We start from the raw sequence: 19,137 nt of genomic DNA on the forward strand, positions 1-19,137 counted from the left end.
AAAATAGACAAAATCAAGACAGATCTTCAGTGAAGCATCCCTGCCTAGTTCTCTGAAAAATCTATGTAGAATACTTTAGAACTGTAATAATAGATTATAAAGAAAGTTCATAACATTTCTTCAAAAGAAAATCCATAATATTTATTCAAAGAAAAAGTAGCTTAAATTTGAATATTTTACAGAAATTCTCTTTTTTATTTGATACAAGAAATAAATGCTCTAAAATTATAATTATGTTGTTTGTGGCTGTAAACACATAAAAATGAGCTACTTTACATATGAAAGCCAAGAAACAATCTGAACTATGCTTTGCTGGAGACCAATAATGAATCTATTTTAATACCATAAAAGCACATATAAATACTCTTGGTGAAATCATGCTTTTATAAGTTCTCCAAAACTACAACTGATTTGGCTGAAAATTATACATAGTGTTATTTTTTTTTCCTAATATATATTTTAAAAAGGCAAAAAGCAAGGAATTTTGATAGTAAGTTTTCAGATTGTGTGCTGCAGAATTCCCTTGGCAGTTCTGCTAATCTGCATCTAGTCTAACCAAACTCCCTAGGCCACATAGGGTTTTAACACTGTGACATACATAGCCATCAAGAAGATGAAAGGTCTCCTCTTTGTATTCAGACACCTGTAAAGAGGAAGTTATGAGCTGACCAGAGGCATCTGGGGGACAACAAAAGAAAGAGGTTTAAGGGCTATCTATTCTGTGAGGCATTAGCTGAAGAAGATTTTAAAATATCGTGAACCAAATAACAATTCAAATCTAAGATTTTTAAGACAACATTCTATAAATACTGTAAGCAGCATGTGCTAGCGTGGAGAAACTCTTGTTGAGAGCTGTTATTTTTCAGTAAGATATAAGATTTATCAGCTCTTCCACCATGTATAAAACTAGGGAGTTTTGCTGATGATCTTTGCTTTGCAGTTGTACCTCTCTGTGTCCTACAGAACTGAAAACAAGACAAACAAACAAATAATCAAACAAATGTATTTTGTATTTTTTGTCATAATATGAGATAAACTCTCAATGTGATAAATTATCAGTATGAAAGATTATTCTGTCCTGCATTCTAGAAGATGAACAGTGCTGTTTTAGCCACAGACTCTTGTTGTGTCCCTTCAGAAATGAACTAGCTCTATACATGTGATGTGCAATTATTTGGGCAAAATTCACATGGATTGGCAGTGAATCTGCTGCTGCAAATAAATTCAGTGAAGTGAGTGTCCTACCTCTGTAGGTCCCTGCTTACCAACAACAGCAAGATGATGAGAATCCCAAATTTGTCATGAGCAATAATGAATCTATGAATTTCACACCATCTTTTTACCCATGCTACTGTACTCTGCCTTGTATTGTTTATGAATCCTTTTCCTCCATCTTTTGCTCTGCTTTTGCATTTAGTGGCAAAACTCTTGTGTTGCTTGAATGGGGCCAGGATATTGGTCCAGTATGAGTTACTTATAATTTCAAAAGACTTCTAAGAGCCTTTAATAAAACAACAACGTTATCAAATTTATGGAAATAGGGTTGGCTCACTTTAAAAGCTATGTGCTATTAGAGCTAGATGATAAAATATTGCTTGGAAAGTTTAAGAGGAGATGATCTTACTCTCTGTTCTGTCAACTCAAAACAACAAACAAACAAACAAACAAACACACAAGCCTACTGGGCCTGTATCCTCTATAGATTATTTGTTGCAGACTGAGCTGTTGTTATCACTTAAAAGTCATGACGGCATGGTGATTGCTTAAGCAAAACGTGGCACATTCTTGGTAGGAGAGAAATGTAATCTGTACTTGATGCTCTGATTGAATGTAAATATTATTCATGGCATATAGCTTAGTCCTCTTTCCTACTCGTTTTATGGCTTGGGCTTCATTGGGCTTCTATTGCTGAGAAACATCATTTCCTAATTAATCATCTGGATTGGAAGCACTTAACAAATTCGGGATTGACAGAGTATAAGGATCAGTGAAGCTGGAAGCCATTTATCTTTTAAATTATCTAAACATATTATTCTTACCATGCCTTCTTTATTTATTATGTTTGGGTCATAGCACATACTGTGCAGGCCACTCTTGAGGTTTTCTTCTGAAAATACTTAATATTTTATTAGGTATCCCTACAGAGGCAAGAACCATCAGAAAGGCTCTGCGATTCCCTTTCTATCCTGACAAGTACAGGAGTGGGGTTTTGGAGGCAATTACATACTCAGAGGGCAGGGAAGGGTCATAGATTATGTCCAAAATGCCCGGGTGATCCTGGCTTTGTGAAGATTACTGGCATACCATTTGCAAAAATATGCGTTTCATGAATCCAGATTTGTATGGAATGTCTTTGTGTGTCATTTCTAACCACACTTCAGCTGCCTTTTCATCACATACCCCGTTGAAGATGTCATCACAACATAACTTGTCAGGTTGCAAAAATGTACATTTTGGCCTGAAATACTAAAAAATAGAAACTCTGAAACGTAGTTTAGGAAAGGGATCAGCAACTTCCAACACAAATTCCAAAGATGAATTGTGGCCTGAGTTTCAATGGCGTGAGTCAGGGCTAGGAGCTGGAAGCCCTGGCCTTGGGAAGCAATGCTTCCCAGCTTCCAAGCCCACAAGAATCAGCCACTGACAGCTGTTACCACACAGAGACAGACCAAAGTAATATTTACCACTTATTTTGTATTTCTGTTATGTCTTCTCTGCAAGGATCTCAGTTAACTTTGCAGCTAATGACTGCAGTATCAAAAGATTCCTGCCTTCAAGTGAGCCTTGTAACTCATTGCATAAACGGTGTCATGGCTGGTTGGTTCCTCATCGCAAAGCATCCTCTGAGTGCTGGGAAGTGTGTGTGTTCTGTCTATACCTGCCAATACATACAGATTTTGTAGCTGAAGGTTCAGCCTGTGATGTGCCTACTTTTCAACATTTTTCAGCCTGTCTTCCAGGAACAACGCTCAGCTCATGCTGTTAGGGCAGTGCTCTTCATTTAATGGGATCGCTTCTGATTTACACTGGTGTAAGCGAGACTGGAATCTGGGCCTTGATCTTTTTAATGCAAATTCATCAATTCTGTTTGATGAAAGGATTCCACTATGTTCACCAGTCACTTTTTGAAGAAAAATCATTTAATTGGTTCCAGGCAGCAAGAGGTCCCTACTCCTGGAGTTAGCTCCAAAGCTGAAACCTTGGGTTGGTGACCGAAACACTTACTGTCTTGTTTTTCAGGAGTTAGTTTTTCTTTGTGGACAGTGATCAATGATGAGTGCTAATGATAACAGCAGTAATTTCAAGGTCAAAAGTTAATATAAAAGTTAATAATAATAAGTTCTTCTGGCATTAGTGCTCTTCTGGAACACTATGTGTTCAAACACACATATATAATTCAAAATATTTTATGTAGTTTTTAAACCCACACCTTGATGTTGATCTGACAGTGGTGCAAATGAGAAGGTCACAGAGGTCTCTCTGATGTGAAATCAAAGTGAGTTCAGAAGCATGCTGCAGGTACTGGAATAGTGAAAAATGCAGTATATAAACATAACAAATAGCTGGCAAATCCAAACGTATATCAAGTGCCAAATGTCTACTGTACTGCAAATTAACTGCTAGGGCAGGAGTGCTAGCAGTTCAGAACAGAAAGAGCAGAACTCGATTACAGAGATCATAAAATAATCCTCTCCCCTGATCTTCAGTTCCCTAAACCAGAAGAGGCAGAACAAGCTGGCTCTGAACAATCGTTTATTGGTGAAAGATGTGGCACTGCTTTGTCCAGTAAAATTGCTGGTTTACTAATAGGAAAAAAATAAATCTTTTGTGATGACACCTACCTCTCTAACCTGCAAAAGAAAGTGCAAACAGATGGGTATCTCTGAGACTGTGAGTGATGAAACCAGTCTAGAGAAATACCAGTAGCATCTGATGAGAACTAATACTGCAATATGCAGTCACGTCACCAGCATCCCCCATTAAGATGTTTTCATTATCTTTATGCCAAGAATGTAATCTATGATACTGCATGGTTTGATTTAGTAGATGTGGCTCTTCCAACAAAAAGCTAACAGATATGTTATACAAATGTGAAGCATGCCCAGTGAAGCCTGGGCAGATTTAGATTCCTTAGACTTTCCTCCTTATTGTCTACTCACAAAATTAAGGAACTGTTGATGTTACTAATAGATATATATATATTTAAGTGTAGGTTACCTGCTTTATGGATTTTGAAGGGAGATAAATGCTTATTTTATTTGGTTTACCTGGAAACAGTATATATGAGAATGTATTTTTAAAATTAGACATTTCCCTTTATGTATGAAACTCCATACAGGCTTTGGTACTGGTGATGTTTTTTCCTTAAGACTAATCAGATGTACTTCACAAATAGTTTCAATGAAGTCTGGTTGATTTAAACTGGTACAGACTCCTGATATAAAGTGGGTAAAACGTAAGTGAGAAGAAAATAAGGCCCTGCACTGTTGGCAAAGCAGGCAAATGGAGCTCAGAAACTTATTTCTGGAATTTATATAGTTTGCAGTACACCAAGTACATTAAAAGATTAAAACCTATCGCATATCAAGGACTTTTGGTACATATTCTCATCAAACAGGGACTTAGGAAAAATTTTCTTATGGCATTTTTTTTCTCCTCTGTAGTCTACAAAGGGCAGTTGGGTAATTTTTATGATTTCTATATCAAAACACACATACCTTAATCATTAAATAGTAACAACTGAGTACAACTTCATGTCAAAAACAGCCAATAAAGTACAAAAAAGGAATTAACAAGAATTTTTACATTGAAGTTAGTAGAGTTGGAAAAAAAATGACATGATGACATGTAATCTCAATGCCTTAACAAGCACTGTAACAAGCTGAAGAGGATTTGTTCTGTTTTGTTTGAAGACTGATAGCATAAGTTACAAGGGAGAGAAGCTATTATTCTAACAGGGAGGATTTCACAATATTCATAATCCATAACTGTACATAAAATTAATTGAAAGTTCATTCCTTTTTGTCTGATATCTTTTAATCATCAATGTTGTACAATATTTCTGCTTGAACTAGCAAAGCACACGTGAAAGAGAGTTAAACTGACCATTTTGGTTATAAATTAGGACTCTCATACAGCTACAGCAATTACTTTCGTTTCTAAATATGAAAATGAATGACTATTCTCATTTAACCTTGAGGCGCATGATTATTTTAAAGGCTGATCTTGCCCATACAGACATCTTGCATAAGGCAAGAAAGATAGAAAATAAGGCAATTACAGTTCCTGAAGTCCTGACAAATGAAAACTGTTTCTAAGACTGAGAAGAGAGGTAAAGATTCTCATTGCTTATATTATGACATAATTCACGTGAGTGAATATAAGGCTGTTATGGAACAAAAAAATCCTTTTCATCCCCTCCCCAGGTTGCATGGCTGTATATGTAGCATGAAGTCCTTGATTCAGTTTACATATTCAAGAGGAAAAAGAGGAACAACTTCTCAGCCTCTGATATCCAGCTCCCTTTTGAAAGAAGTGTGTATTCGTTTCAGATCATCATACTTGGGGTATTTCTTAAGTCTTGCCTGGAGCTGTATATAACAGCTATAAATCATAGTAAATGGCAACTACTGTCTGTGCTTCCTTTTTAGAACATACACAAATTTATTGGTTAACGTTTATATAAGTACTGTGTGTCTCTGATTTACTATACCAATATCTATATCTGTAGAATATCTGTTCTACTCAACAACATTTAAATGACCTTTGGGTATAAAATGCATATCCCATTATCCCATTAATGACAAGGTGCAGCTTTGGGCAATAACAGAAATGTTTGTTTATTTATATGCACAGTGATTTATATTTTTTTGCTCAACTGCTTTTACAGCTTACCAAGTTGTAGAACAGTCAATAGCTGACTTTGCGACTCTGACAAACTAATACATTGTACATACTCATTGCTAGTCAGATGAAGAAAAATGTTAGTTTTATTTTTTTGACCTTTAGATTTTGAGAACTAGCTCAGATCAATTTGTAGTTCAAAAAGTGTGGACGATACCTACTCTAAACAGTGAAATCAGTTCCGCTTTAATAGTGTGCATTAAAATATAACACCAAGGCAACAGCCATTGATTTGGATACAGAATGGGTAATGAAGGTAGGTTCGTCAGTGTAGGAAGCTGGGGAACAATTTGATGGGTTTCCAGTGAGTCTGTCTTGAATGCTTAAGAAAAAGATTTAGAGGGAAACCAGGGAACCTGACCTAATAACTACTCTTATTAAGGAGTAAACATCAGTTCTCTTGGCAAATCGCTCTCTGCAGTGAAAAGGGGACAACCATCCAGACTGTCCCTAGAGAACTATGCATTGAATTATGAGAATTTCGCTGAGAGAATGCAAGATTGGATGACTGATGAGTGGTTGCTATGGTATTGCCATTTTCTGCCTGAGGTCAGGACCCAGCTTTTCTTTTATCACAGCAGAAGACCTCTTCTAATGATCAGTCCTCAGAGATTAATGGGACCGTCTGAGTTTCAGAACTCCCAAAGGAAGAATGCTGCTCAGGCTATGAAGGGTACTATTGAAATGTTTTAATTATCTGTTGTGTTCAGTTGTTGGTAGAGTTGTTCGTACATGGCACTTTGTTTATCATCATCTTCACAGGTCACCTTGGAGAACAGATGCCTTGCAGCAAAAGAATTAGGAGACAAGGAAAACAGAGTGGTACTGTCATGTGTCATGTTCCCATCTTACTGAGGAGGAAACATGTTTTGAAATCATATGCCAGTGCTGTGGCAGAAACACAGATGTGGTGATTCATACCATCTAGTAAGTCCCGTTGCAAAGACTTCTCCCTAGTGGCAAATGAGAAGGTGAATCTTATTCCTGAGAGATAGAGATTCCTGAAATAAGACCTGCTAGCTGCTTGTCAGGTAAGAGTGTTCACAGTCAGAAAAAAGGCTTCGGGGTTTGGCTATAAAGCACATTGTAGTATAATGCCATACTAGTTCATACTTGCTTACAGCCTTTGTCTGCAAAATTTAAAAAAAAAAATCAAAAAATGAGTAAGTACCTGGTCTGGGGACCTTGCTACAGATTCGACCGTTTCCAAAAAACCCTGGTGGACATCGGCCGCAGACATATCCAATGTAAGGGGGTCTCCGATCAAAACACAACACTCCAGGAAAACACGGCCTGTTGGCACAGGTAGTAACATGGGACAGAGGCGCTACATGACCTAGGAAAAAAGGAAGTTCAAGCACATTTATTTATAATTTCTCAAATGAAATGCATATATAAAATTAAGTGTGACTGTCTTAAGCCTGGCTAAAGTTTTATAACTGCTTTTATTCTTTTGAAGAATAATTAATGCAGAATGTTCCCAAACCTTGTGCCAAACATGAGAATGTCCTGTAGGCACAGCGTAACAGAACAGCTGTTTCTCATTAAAGTAAGAATTATTAGTCCTCTAATTGCATGTTTTCAAGTTTATTACTCAAAGTTCTTTGGCATTTTTCAAAGATAATATAGAAACTGTAATTTTCAGCATAAGTGAGAGATTATCTGAGTAAGAAATGGTATTCTGACGTCCTTCTGGTCTTCTATAATTGGAAAGTAATCATCAAACCTTACAGTACATATACCTTACTTTTAAAAATTCACAGTCAAGTGCATATATTTCTGATCTAGAAATCATCCTTAATGTGTTGAACCTTGTATGACAAGAGACTATTTTAATTATCTTAGAAATATATGAAAAATTAAATACTCTGGTACTATATAGTATTTTATCACTTATGATGTCACTGAATAATGAACTCCCTGTGAAGTGTTTAATAGTGTCGACAGAGAACAGATGATGAATAAAATCTAAATGATGGTTGTAGATCTTTTTTAATTGCCTCCAGTGAGGTCTCTATCATGATTCTCAAGTATTTCAGCGTTGTCCTTGCACCTTGCCTATGACATTATGACAGATCACCTCTTTGAGATGTGTTCTGGTTAGCTGTTGGATGGCCTAGTACAGATATACAAAAGTATAAAAACCTTTGTATATCTGTGTAGTATCTGTATAGTATCTGTACAAAAACTTCAGTACAAAACTGAAAAAAAAACCAACTTCAGTACAAAACTGAAATACTGATTAGAAGTGGGTCAACATAAGCAATGTGCAGACACACACACCTCTTAGAGGGTGCTGCAATGCTCAGGGTCCTGTTGTACTGATGGCAGGCACAAATATTCCAAGGAAAGCACCTGCTGAAGTCATGTCAATACTTCATTAATGCTCAAAGCTTGGTCTTAATGCAATGACTGCCAGTCAAATGCAGGAATAAAATTCAGCATCACTTGGCTATGGCAAGTTTGCATAAGCTCTCATTCTTATCGTCTTGCTTTCCATTGATCACTAAGATTTTGAGTGATTTTGTTCTATCTCAAAAGTGACATGAATTCTACTTAAGCCTGACCACTCTGATTGCTAAGGGCTCTTTCCCCTTGCAAAATCATTTAGCAGCAATCTGCAGTCTGATGTATTGAGGGGATTTTGATTTTTAACTCCATCTTTCTGTGATGTATTATAAACAGTTTATGTTTGCTATTAAGATAGTAAAATGCATGATTTCTGAATATGCAACATCCCAAAAATATTTCATATCCTTGTATACCTACCACGTGTATCACTTCTGTTAAAATTCTTAATTACAGGAGAGTTCTTTGTCTCTAAGGGTTGCAGTGGCCACTCAACTTTAGTCTTGTTCAAGTCACCTTTGCCATTGCTGTTGTCAATGACTAAAACCTGTGTAATGTCAGCAGCAAGCACAGCTGTAAAAAGAAAGCATGGAGATGAGGAAACAAGGTTTTAAGAGCTTAGCTGTGATTGATGATAAAAAGCAGCAGTAACAACAAATCAGATAACTTAACAGAAGTTTGTTCTAGAAGCCAACCATCAAGCAAATAAAGGCAAATCAGGTGAGTCAGCTGCTGACATACAGTAAAGCTTCTGCATGAGCATAGAAAAAATTACAGTGCACAAATTCACTGAACCTTGCTTATCTGAGAGATATACTTATTATGCACAGTGATCTTTTATTGAGCTAAGGGCAGTAAGGAGGCCTCAGGTCCCTATGCATTATGCAGCGTTGTTACTTGGATGAAGATGCTATGCTAATCCCTAGGACCTGAAGTCTGCCTGATTCCTGCCTCTCCTCAAAAGCTTCTGCCTGAAACTATATTGTGTGTGTTTGTTGGCCTTGGTTAGTTCAGCTTCAAACTTTGTACACTTCAAGATATCTGTACTAATTATATATGGATGTAAATAAGAAAGCTGAATGCTGGAAACTTTTGAAAATATTAATTTCTACATAATTTGAAGGGAATTTATTGATTGATCTAGGGCTTGCATAGTCTATGTGAATATGTGTTGCAAGTTTTCTGTACTCATAACAAAACCTGAGATTACGAGAGTTCTGTATGTGTTAAATAATGCAATGAGCCCACTGTAGCAGCTATAAAATTACTTTAGTTTTCTCCTCCTTCCTCTGACAAGCCTTTACACTTCCTTCAGCAAGGGAAGCATGCGTGGTGGACATATTACAGTCTGTATGTTACATACATGAAGGATGATTTCTGTCCTGTTTTGGGTGGGCAAGGAAGACCTCAGGCTTACTTGTTCTAATAAATGTGCATTTTTTAAATAAATATATTTGTAATTAAAAATGCATAGGAAGAAATTATGATTCTGATGTATTTTGAAAAAGGGCATAATTGATTCATTAGTCAAATTACCTACACATTGGTGAGACAGACACAAAATCACTTTGGAATGATCAGTATGGCTCAACAATACATTAAAGAAAGCATTTCTATACAGACATTAGGCAATATGATTAAAGGTGTATTTGGTAAACCACCAAGAGCCATCCTGCTAATGCCAGGATCCTGCAATTACAGCTGAGACTTTTTACATCAGATTTTTTTTCCTTTTTTTTTTTCCTTTTTCGTTTGGTAGTCAATATGAGGAAAAGTGGATATCTGTATCTTTTGCTCTTTTGCTTTTTATGCTTATTTGGAAACCCTAACAAATAAATGCAAAACACATTAAACGCTGAGTTTTCTCCTCCTTGCCCACCAAATGTTATTTCTGGAGAAGACCTGCATGTGTGTGACTGAAAAAAAAGCAGAGTAGGTCACATCCCATTGTGATGGAAAGGTCTCAGCATGGTACAAAGTCAGTGTAGCCCCCTACTAAAGAATTTGCTGAGGACTGCCCCAACAACAAATACTGAGCAGGTACTAAATTGTTCCTGGCCTTTTTTTAGTTAGGAACTGTGGCATGACTTTATGCCAAATGTGAGCTCAGCAGCTATGGACTCCTTCCTCTCATGAAACTACCTGAGACCTTCTTTCTCCTACTCTATATCCTTCCTGCATTCACTCAGAACAGGAGTAATCCTGGAGGTGCTCCCTGGGTACTTGTTAGTGGATGATATATTTAGGAGTGAAACAGTGGAGAACTTGGGGAATGTCCTTGGCAAACTATCTAGCTGGCATCTAGAAAATATATATATATGGTTTTTTTTGGTATGCTATGGTGTTCATTCTAATCAAAATGAAACTAAACTGCAGTGAAAAATAGCAAACCGAGACCAATTTGCAATTATCCATATTAATATAACATGACAATAGTGTGGTTTATATATTTAGAGGTCTGTCCTTGAAGCAAGTGGCAAAGTACTTGATTAAGGATAATCGTAGTAGAAGTGGACCCATATTTACCCTTCTATTAAAACAAATCATGCACTTACATTTGCAAGTTTTACCATTTCCCTCCATCCCACTGGGGCAAATTCCACATATGTATGATCCAAAGGTATTCATACAGGACACTCCAGGAAAACAAAGACTCTCTTCACATTCATTCCTGTCCTCCTGACAAGTAAGCCCTGTGGCAAAACAAAGTGGAGGTTAATAATTGGGAAAGATTCCCTGTTTATTCCTCAGCTCAAATGTTCAAGCAGACTAAGGCTTACTTCTCAGCTGTAAACTCATTACAGGGTACATCACTCACATAGTGCCAAATTCCCCACTGTCTCACTTAAACCTGCTGTTATCACACTGTTTATTACTGTTGTTATTGGCATCAGAAGTGCTGAATCTGAGACTACTGCTCCTAGAAAACTATGCATATTAAATAAATGATTGTCCCTACATTTCACACCTTTGCTGCTGCTTTTGTTGTCATGTTTATGCAAGATCTTTGTCGTACTCTGAAGAAGCCAGTCTCACCACTTTGGCTTTAGGATATGCCATGTACTGACATATTACACTCTTCATTTCTATGTGAACCTCACACTATTAACAGCTTATTGTACAACAGCACAGTCTGGCTAAAGGTAAATCAGACAAAATGATGAAATTCTTAAAAAAAATAAAATACAACAAACAAAAAACCTACAGGTTTTTCTATTTAAAATTTGAAGAAACTCTCTGAAAATATCTGTAAGCCACAGTGCTGGTGTTCAGAAGATAAGCTGCTGTAGGATCTGAATCCAAAACAATGGGTCTTGGCTATTGCTGACTTTGGAAATAGGCATTTAAAAAATCCCTTGATGTAACTGATATTCAAATTCACAACACTGAATGATTTAATGGGTACCTGCAGGGGAAGCTGACCCAAAAGCTAAAATGACTAGCTGAACATTAAATGATACAGAATAATCATATACAATGTTGTTTAAAAACTCCCTCCGGCTTCAGATATGCATGATGCTCTCTCTGTGCACTTGAGAAAACTTGCTTGGCTATTATTGTTGGTTACCAGAATATTCAGTCCTGACAGTACAGTCTTTAACTATCCCATATAATTCCTATTAAGGCATGCCCTTTTTTCCTTTTTTTTTTATGTGGGAATACTCAAGCAGATTGGGACACTGTCTGAATAGTCCAAGTACCTGTTTCATGACATACCATAAGGTACAGAATGGTATATTCCATATTAGCTGCTCAGCTTTATCATGGCAGAAGATTTAAGGATAAAATAATATTTTTTCTTCAAAAGAGAAATTTGTCACAAAGGAATGAATTGCAGAATAAGAACAGAACATCGTTATTCATCTTCTACAACATAATCTCTAATTGTTTCAGCATTTCAGATAGCTTCCACAGCTCCTTTCAAGTTAAAATAGTATCTCCATGTAAGAAAATCTAATTGAAGTCTCTCTTGATTGAAGTGTCTCAAGAAGCTACTGACTCCACCTTCTCATGGCTGCTTTGTCTCAGGGAAAAAAAAAAAAAAGAAAAGAAAAAAAAAGAAAAGCAGAACAAAAGGCATGTGTCTTTTCTGGTGCCATTTGAATCTAGATTGTTCTGGTTTTGCATGTTTCTTGCTCTAGGAAAGCTCTCCTTGTTTCATTTAAAGTGGACATTACCTGGTGTTGCAGGTATTAACTTACTTTTTTTTCCTTCCATTGTTATATTTTGGATTACTGATTAGACTAGTGATTAGTTTCTTTCACTGGGTAGAGTTTAAAGACTAAACATTATCATGTTTAGTCAGACAATCAAAGTAAGAATGAATTTCACAGTTTTGAGTAACAAAAACTCCTTCCCACTCAGTCCCTTCTCCTCCTTCTTATATAATCTGTTTTGCAAGGGTCTGACTTAAAAATCTCAAAGATGAGAGAATTACAAAAAGCCAAGGAAGAACATAAATAGCAAGCTTAATTTTAAAACCCACTTGACTGAATTTTGTAACTTAAAGGTGGAACTATGCAAGCAGTATGACTCAAATAGATTTGATTTTAAACAATATCTGATCAATTTTGGCATAATGTTAATCCAGGAGAGTCTGATGACAAATATTTAGAAAGTCTGAAACTTGGCTGAAGGTTGCTGAAGAATCAGCAGAAATGGACAGAAAACTGTCTGCAACAAGAAATGTCAGTTATTATGCTTGCATGACCTTCAGTGCACTGCAACATAAGAGAATCTCAATTCTGTTGGCACTGTTACCATACAAATAAAAATATTAGGAATAAAAGATCCTCAGGTTGCAGGGTTGAAACATCTGTTTCCACACCAGCTCTATTTCTCCAGCCCTGCATGAGAAATTGGCTGAGAAGATGAAGTCCTTTTATACCCCGAGAGGAGCTGACCACCTACATATGCAGAGAAAGTCTTTTTGACTGTGTTCAGGTTATGTTGATTCAAAATGAAGAAGCAATCTCATTGAGGAATTCTAAGGTTATTATACACCATGAACAAATTTATTTTTTTTCAGTTGCCTGAAAAGTAATATGAAATTATAGCTTCTTCTCCTCCCCTCCTCCTTTATACATTAATAACTGGATACATAAAGAAAGAGTGGTTTTCCGATTTAGAGATTTAGATACTTTTTTTTTTTTTTTTTTCAAGAAGAGTTTCTGTTCTCAAGCAGACGATATTCTTGCTTTCAGTAGCCCAAAGAAGAAACAATAGGAATTGTTTTTACCACCGGTGAAGGGTGAAGGTAAATGAATGTACTTTGAACACACAATGAGATAAGTATGTGTAAGTCTCTGCAGAAATTCAAAGTATTAATAATTCTGGAGTCATCCTCTTCTCATATTTTCCTATGGCTTCTCTCCCTGCCTTGTTCCCATTCTTAAATTATGCACTTACGTTGCCTGAGATACACAGATGCACTTGAATTGCTACCATTTAGCAAGGCACTTTGTTCCCTATCATTCTTCTCTTGCAGTGATGTTTGGGAAGCTCTCAAAAGAGTTAACATTTTCTTTCTACTACCTGTTCCCTATCATTTGTAAAGATTTGACGGTGAAATGGTGCTGTCACTTGAGCAGTATAGCATTGCCTTCTCATTAGATTATTGATGGTTTTCTGGGGAATTGAGACATAAACACAGCATCAAGGATGAGCTTTTATTGTTGTCACAGAACCTGCCCTGAAGTAAAATCATCTATTTCCCAGCTGGCTTTCAGCTCCACTTGCTGATAATTTCTTACCTGCTATTAAAATTTTGAGTTGTATTCCTGTTTCACTCAATTATATTTGTATTCTTTTATTGCTTCTGTTTTAGCGTTTTGGGCCAGGGAAGCACTGCAAAAGCAACACATATTTATTTCAACTGACGGGACTTAAGGGTTGCAGAAAACTGAGTGTTTCTCTGGCCATCAAGGTGTCCTATGTCCTTGTTTCCAGAGTTGTCTGTATGTTATTTTCAAACACGCTATTTTAAAGTGTTGGGTATTTCACTCTTTACTGTTTGTGTAAGAATGAGAACCACATTTCAGAATACAATTCATGTGAATTTATAAGCAATGCATTCTAATTATGGGAGACTTTTATGTGGAATAATAGAGCTTGATTTCACTCCATTTATGTGCAATACCACATAAAATGAGTAAAGTCAGCAGTGTGAAACTGGTGGAGAAGATCAAACAATGGGGGCAGATACACTGACATTATTAACGCATGGAATTATATTGCTTTTTATTAATTTAATCCACCTCATTGAAGGCAATGAAGAATTGTTCCTCATGCTTATTTTTAAGGTGTTTAGCCAAATCTAGCCAAAAATGATCCCAAATTTCCCTGTGCTCATAGTAACATTTCCAGCAGAATTCAGCACCATGCCATTCTACATGTGCTGATTTGTTTGGGGATTTTTATATTTTGATAAACTTTCATTTTCTAATGTTGTTCTTATGTTTGTGTCCTCCTCTATGAGTAGTCTTTTCCAGCATAAACACTTTGGATAGCAGCAGGCTTTGGCTGTGCTGTAGCATTACCTGGAGTCACTACCAGATCAACTAGATCAACAAGATCAACCCTCTAGGTATTATGTGGATTGTTCAAGGCACTTTCTGAACTCCCAACTCTGAATTATTTTTGTTTCATTTCTACTGGAATTTTGTAGGTAATGAAATCTTGACTTGCAATCCTGCATGACTAAAACAGCGAAAGTGCCATGACCTGCTGAAAGAGAAGGGGTACCTTTCTGCCTGTATAAGCCCACTGAGGGAAATCTCAGTGGAAATCTGTTGCTTTTGTTTAAAATAGAGGTTTTTGATTATAGACACTATGCCTTTGATGTTACCTTTACTTGGTATTTTCAAAGCTGTAGCACTGTACAGCAGCCAACATTACAGGTGTCACGAATCCATTCGTGCTTTCATATGTGAGCAGAGTAGGGTTTTTTTGACAAGTTCGAGTACTGAAAGCTGAGTTCAGCTTAAGGTTGATTTTTTTTTCTCATTTCTTTTGAAACAGTGCTGATCCAAGAGACATTTTAACACAGTTTTAGTTAGTACCTTTCACTTTTGAGAGGCTAATTTGACTCTGACATGAATGGATAGTAACAAAAAAGTGTTCACTTTCCAATGACTTTTTAGTAACCCGGGTGATTGAGTGGCTGTCTTAAACAGCACCCATGTTAGCAGCCCTTTGTCTGCAAAGTTAAGCAAGGGCCAAGTCTAGAAATGCTGGCCAAAACCTGTATGTTCAGTATTGCCTTGTACCTCTGGAAAGGCTAAACTGCAAATGAAAAGGCCACAACTTCAGTGAAATTACAGAAGGCATGCTTGGGCCAAATGAAAATCTATTCTGTTGGCAGTGAGTCATGCTCTGAGCAGCTGGAGTGTGGGTCCCGGCTTGGAGGAGGTGCTGGGTGCTCTGCGAGACCCTGCAGTGACTCAGCACAGCCAAACGCCAGAAGCTTCAAGCAGCAGAGTCTCGAGTGGCTGGCGCCAGCCCGCAGAGCACAGGGGTCATCCCCACGTACTGTCACAAGTGCTTTCTACTGTGTGGGAATCATTCACAGATGTCCCAAATGCACCAAAGCTAACAATATAAATGGCGTGACAGGTACCAACATGTTCTCTCCTCACCTCCGTTATCTATTAGATGCTTCTCTTCCTCCTGACATGTCAGGTTTTCACTCCCTCTGTTCCTGTTTGTATCATATGTCTTGCATCCACCTCTGTTGTCTTCGCTGCATTTCATTCTTCCACTCCTCCTCTTCATGCTTTACATTCTGCCTTCCTAAAAAGATTTTTTTTTTTTTTTTGGGGGGGGGGGGAGGTTGGGGGGGCGGACTGATCATTGCTCTTCTCTGCATCTGTTAAAAACATATTTTGTTCAGCCCTGAAGAGCTTAAAAGATTAGCTTTTGTTCCACCAGTATGTCTGACAACCCAATGGGCTTGCAGTTTTCTAAGGCTTAAACTTGAGGAAATTTCAACTAGGACTAAATGAATTTACTTCTGCATGCTTTCCATATCTACTTCTCCTTCATAGACCTAATAAACAAACAAACAAATAAATAAATAATTCATTCACAGTTCTTTCATTGGCTACATTTATTATAATCCTTAGGAGCGTGAGAGGGTCCCGGATCCTCACCTCTTCCCGCTTCCACTCAGTCTTCCTCTGGCTCTTCTCATGGATGGACAGCTGGGAAATAAGCCAGTGGAAGCTGAGATCAGAGTGATTTGCAGCCTCCTTGAATGGTCATTTCATAACTACAGACCTTTAGGTCTTTTCTCTTTCCTTGAGCATGGATAATTAGATAGCTGCCTTTACACGATTTCTATCTGTCTACAGCTGAGTCATGGGAGAAGAAGAGGAAGCAAATGCAGTCCATTTGACAGATTCTTGTGGTTGTGTGCACTCAAAACACCCTGAAACACAATATGTCTCTAGTTAAATTGGAGATGGGAACAGTGATGCCTTACCTCCCAAACCAGGGGGACATTTACAGATGTAGCGGTCCATGCTGTCCACACACGTTCCGCTTCCACATGGGTTTGACTTACACTCATTAACATCTTCCTGGCAAAACTCCCCATCAAATCCATTTGGACACAAGCACAGATATTCACCAAGGCCTGGAGGGAATTTAATATTGGTAACACACGTTCCACCATTGAGGCAGCTGCAGGGCTTCACTCGAACCTGAGGAAGGCAAAAGGGAGTTGTGATAATGATCCTCCAAATAATCACTGCTGAGAGGCGTATTGGTACCCTTCAGGAAGGGATGGATTTGCAGTGCAGACACATTTTCTGGTATTATGAAAACTTATTTCTAACCAATTTACTTTGTCTGGATAGATGGTCTCATACTCAGCATACTTATTTATTTGGCTGAAAGCGTGACATTAAAGGGATTTTTCTTCATCACTTAAGGGCACATTCTAATTTCTTATAAGAAAAAAGTCCTATTTGCTATAACAGCAGTTTTTACATGATATCTGAGGGCAGGATTCATTCCTCATTCTTCAAAGAAGAACTGAAAAAAATCTTTTCTCTTTGCTTGCCCGCATACCTTCCTTACTGTTTTACATTACAAATGTCTCCCAGGCAGGAACAGGATTGTGGCATTCTTTAGCCAGTCTCTATTGGAAGGAAGAGAGGTCCAGGTCATGTTATATATTGATGAGAACAGCATTTCAATACATTTGAACCTTTGCACTATCTCATCTAGTTAAGCACAGATCTAGTTTGAAATGTTTCCCCTTTGCTGTGTGTGTGTTCAGCAGACTGGTATTTTTGATGACAGTGGTTTGAATGAGTAAAAATTGGAATCTTTAGGAGAAAATCCTTTTCTTTTCTTCACAAAACTGCTCTTGTGGCAAGAATCTGCATCCCACTTTATTAGCTCATCCTATCATGGGATTAATGCTAGGCTACACAATAAAGACAAAGCAATGCACAAGCTCTGCCAAGAAACTTAAAGTGTGGAGTAATGACATAAGAGCAAGACACCCTCTAAAAATATCATTGAGAGTGAGTTATAATCTCCCTTTTATAGCTAAAACTTGGTCTTTTATGTTATATGCTTTTTTTCTGCAATCCAAATGCAGAATGTGAATTTTAAAGCAGATTAATGAACCATTAACAGGCTCTGCAAGAGAGTTCTTTCAAACAGCAATCAATAGCACTCTCTCTTGTTCATTGTATATGTAGTTTCTGTGTTCTCAGAGATATTTATTCCATTAATTGATCATTATTGCTATGCTGGATAATATACCCTTATGAGGGAATAGCTGAAGTCTGAGTTTTTAAGACAGTAACAAATTATTAGCTATAACGACAATTGCACCAAAGTGATGACATGATAAACAGGTTTGTTTTGTTTTGCTTTTAAAGCATTAATTTCCTTACCTCAATAGAGTATCTGCTCTGTGCATTGCATTCATCCGACACCGTGAATTCAAAGGTCTGCCTGTCTTCTGAATCCACTTTCCAGATAAGAAGGCCAGCAGGAGAGAGCCTGGCATCCTGTGGCCCAGCCTCTAGGATGAATAGCACAGCTGACCCTTCCGGATCCACTGCTATTAACTGGTAAACAAAATTCTCACCAATAAATGTCAGCAGCTGGCTGGAGGGGGCCTGGAACACAGGAGGCAGGTTGTCTAAATAGCAAAAAATGAAACCACGATTACATAAATTCCAGTTTCTCCCACGTGAAGATTCAGACTGCAGGTCTCCTTAGGGGTGCTCTCAGTCATGAGGGCGCAGAAAGCATCCTGAGACCGATGGAGGAAACAACGTGGGTGTTAGAGGCAGCAAATGGCTTTGCCAAATAGTGTACTTTTTTACTTCTATTTTTTTCATGCCCCATACTGAACTTTGATTACTTTTGATGTCTATCTGATACATGGGAGGAGATTGGATGTGACTTTTATAACCTCTCACTGGTCCACCTCCCTCAGTTCTTACTAAAACTTTAATTTTATCTCTAATACATGTGTATATTATTTATTCTATCTATCAATCAATCAATCAATCAATCAACCTAAATATAAGCAAACTAATTCTCAAAATGATGAATGACAAATTGGGTGTACAACTCTGGGAGGATGGGGCAGGGGTGAGGAAGTTGTGTAACTCTTCTGTTGAGCAGATTCTACTGCCTTTACACATGAGTGGTAATTAAGCCTGAGCAGTGTGATTGAATTCAGTTGGACATTTCTAGAATAAAAATCTTCTCAGTGCTGGGAGAGGCACATCAGTGATACCGAAATTCTCTATCCCTAGAGACAGTAGTGCATATCATGTCAACATTGGCATTGTTATTTTTAGTGATGTTTACATTCAGTCTTTCCTTAATGAAGATAAAAGCCTAATTATACTG

General features: G+C 37.5%; 1 protein-coding gene across 1 annotated transcript in view; it reads right to left on the minus strand.

The window, feature by feature from the left end:
• The window catches only part of LOC118252598 (von Willebrand factor D and EGF domain-containing protein-like), a 207,373-nt gene that overhangs the window by 81,752 nt on the left and 106,484 nt on the right, over positions 1–19,137 (minus strand). The window contains exons 16-20 of the mRNA XM_050711673.1: positions 18,165–18,415; positions 16,736–16,955; positions 10,809–10,946; positions 8,674–8,826; positions 7,076–7,240 (exon numbers count right to left, since the gene is read on the minus strand). Of these exons, the coding sequence (XP_050567630.1) occupies positions 7,076–7,240; positions 8,674–8,826; positions 10,809–10,946; positions 16,736–16,955; positions 18,165–18,415 (927 nt within the window). The remainder of the gene's footprint in view (positions 1–7,075; positions 7,241–8,673; positions 8,827–10,808; positions 10,947–16,735; positions 16,956–18,164; positions 18,416–19,137) is intronic.

The sequence above is a fragment of the Cygnus atratus genome, chromosome 6, assembly GCF_013377495.2.
Source record: "Cygnus atratus isolate AKBS03 ecotype Queensland, Australia chromosome 6, CAtr_DNAZoo_HiC_assembly, whole genome shotgun sequence".
NCBI lineage: Eukaryota > Metazoa > Chordata > Aves > Anseriformes > Anatidae > Cygnus > Cygnus atratus.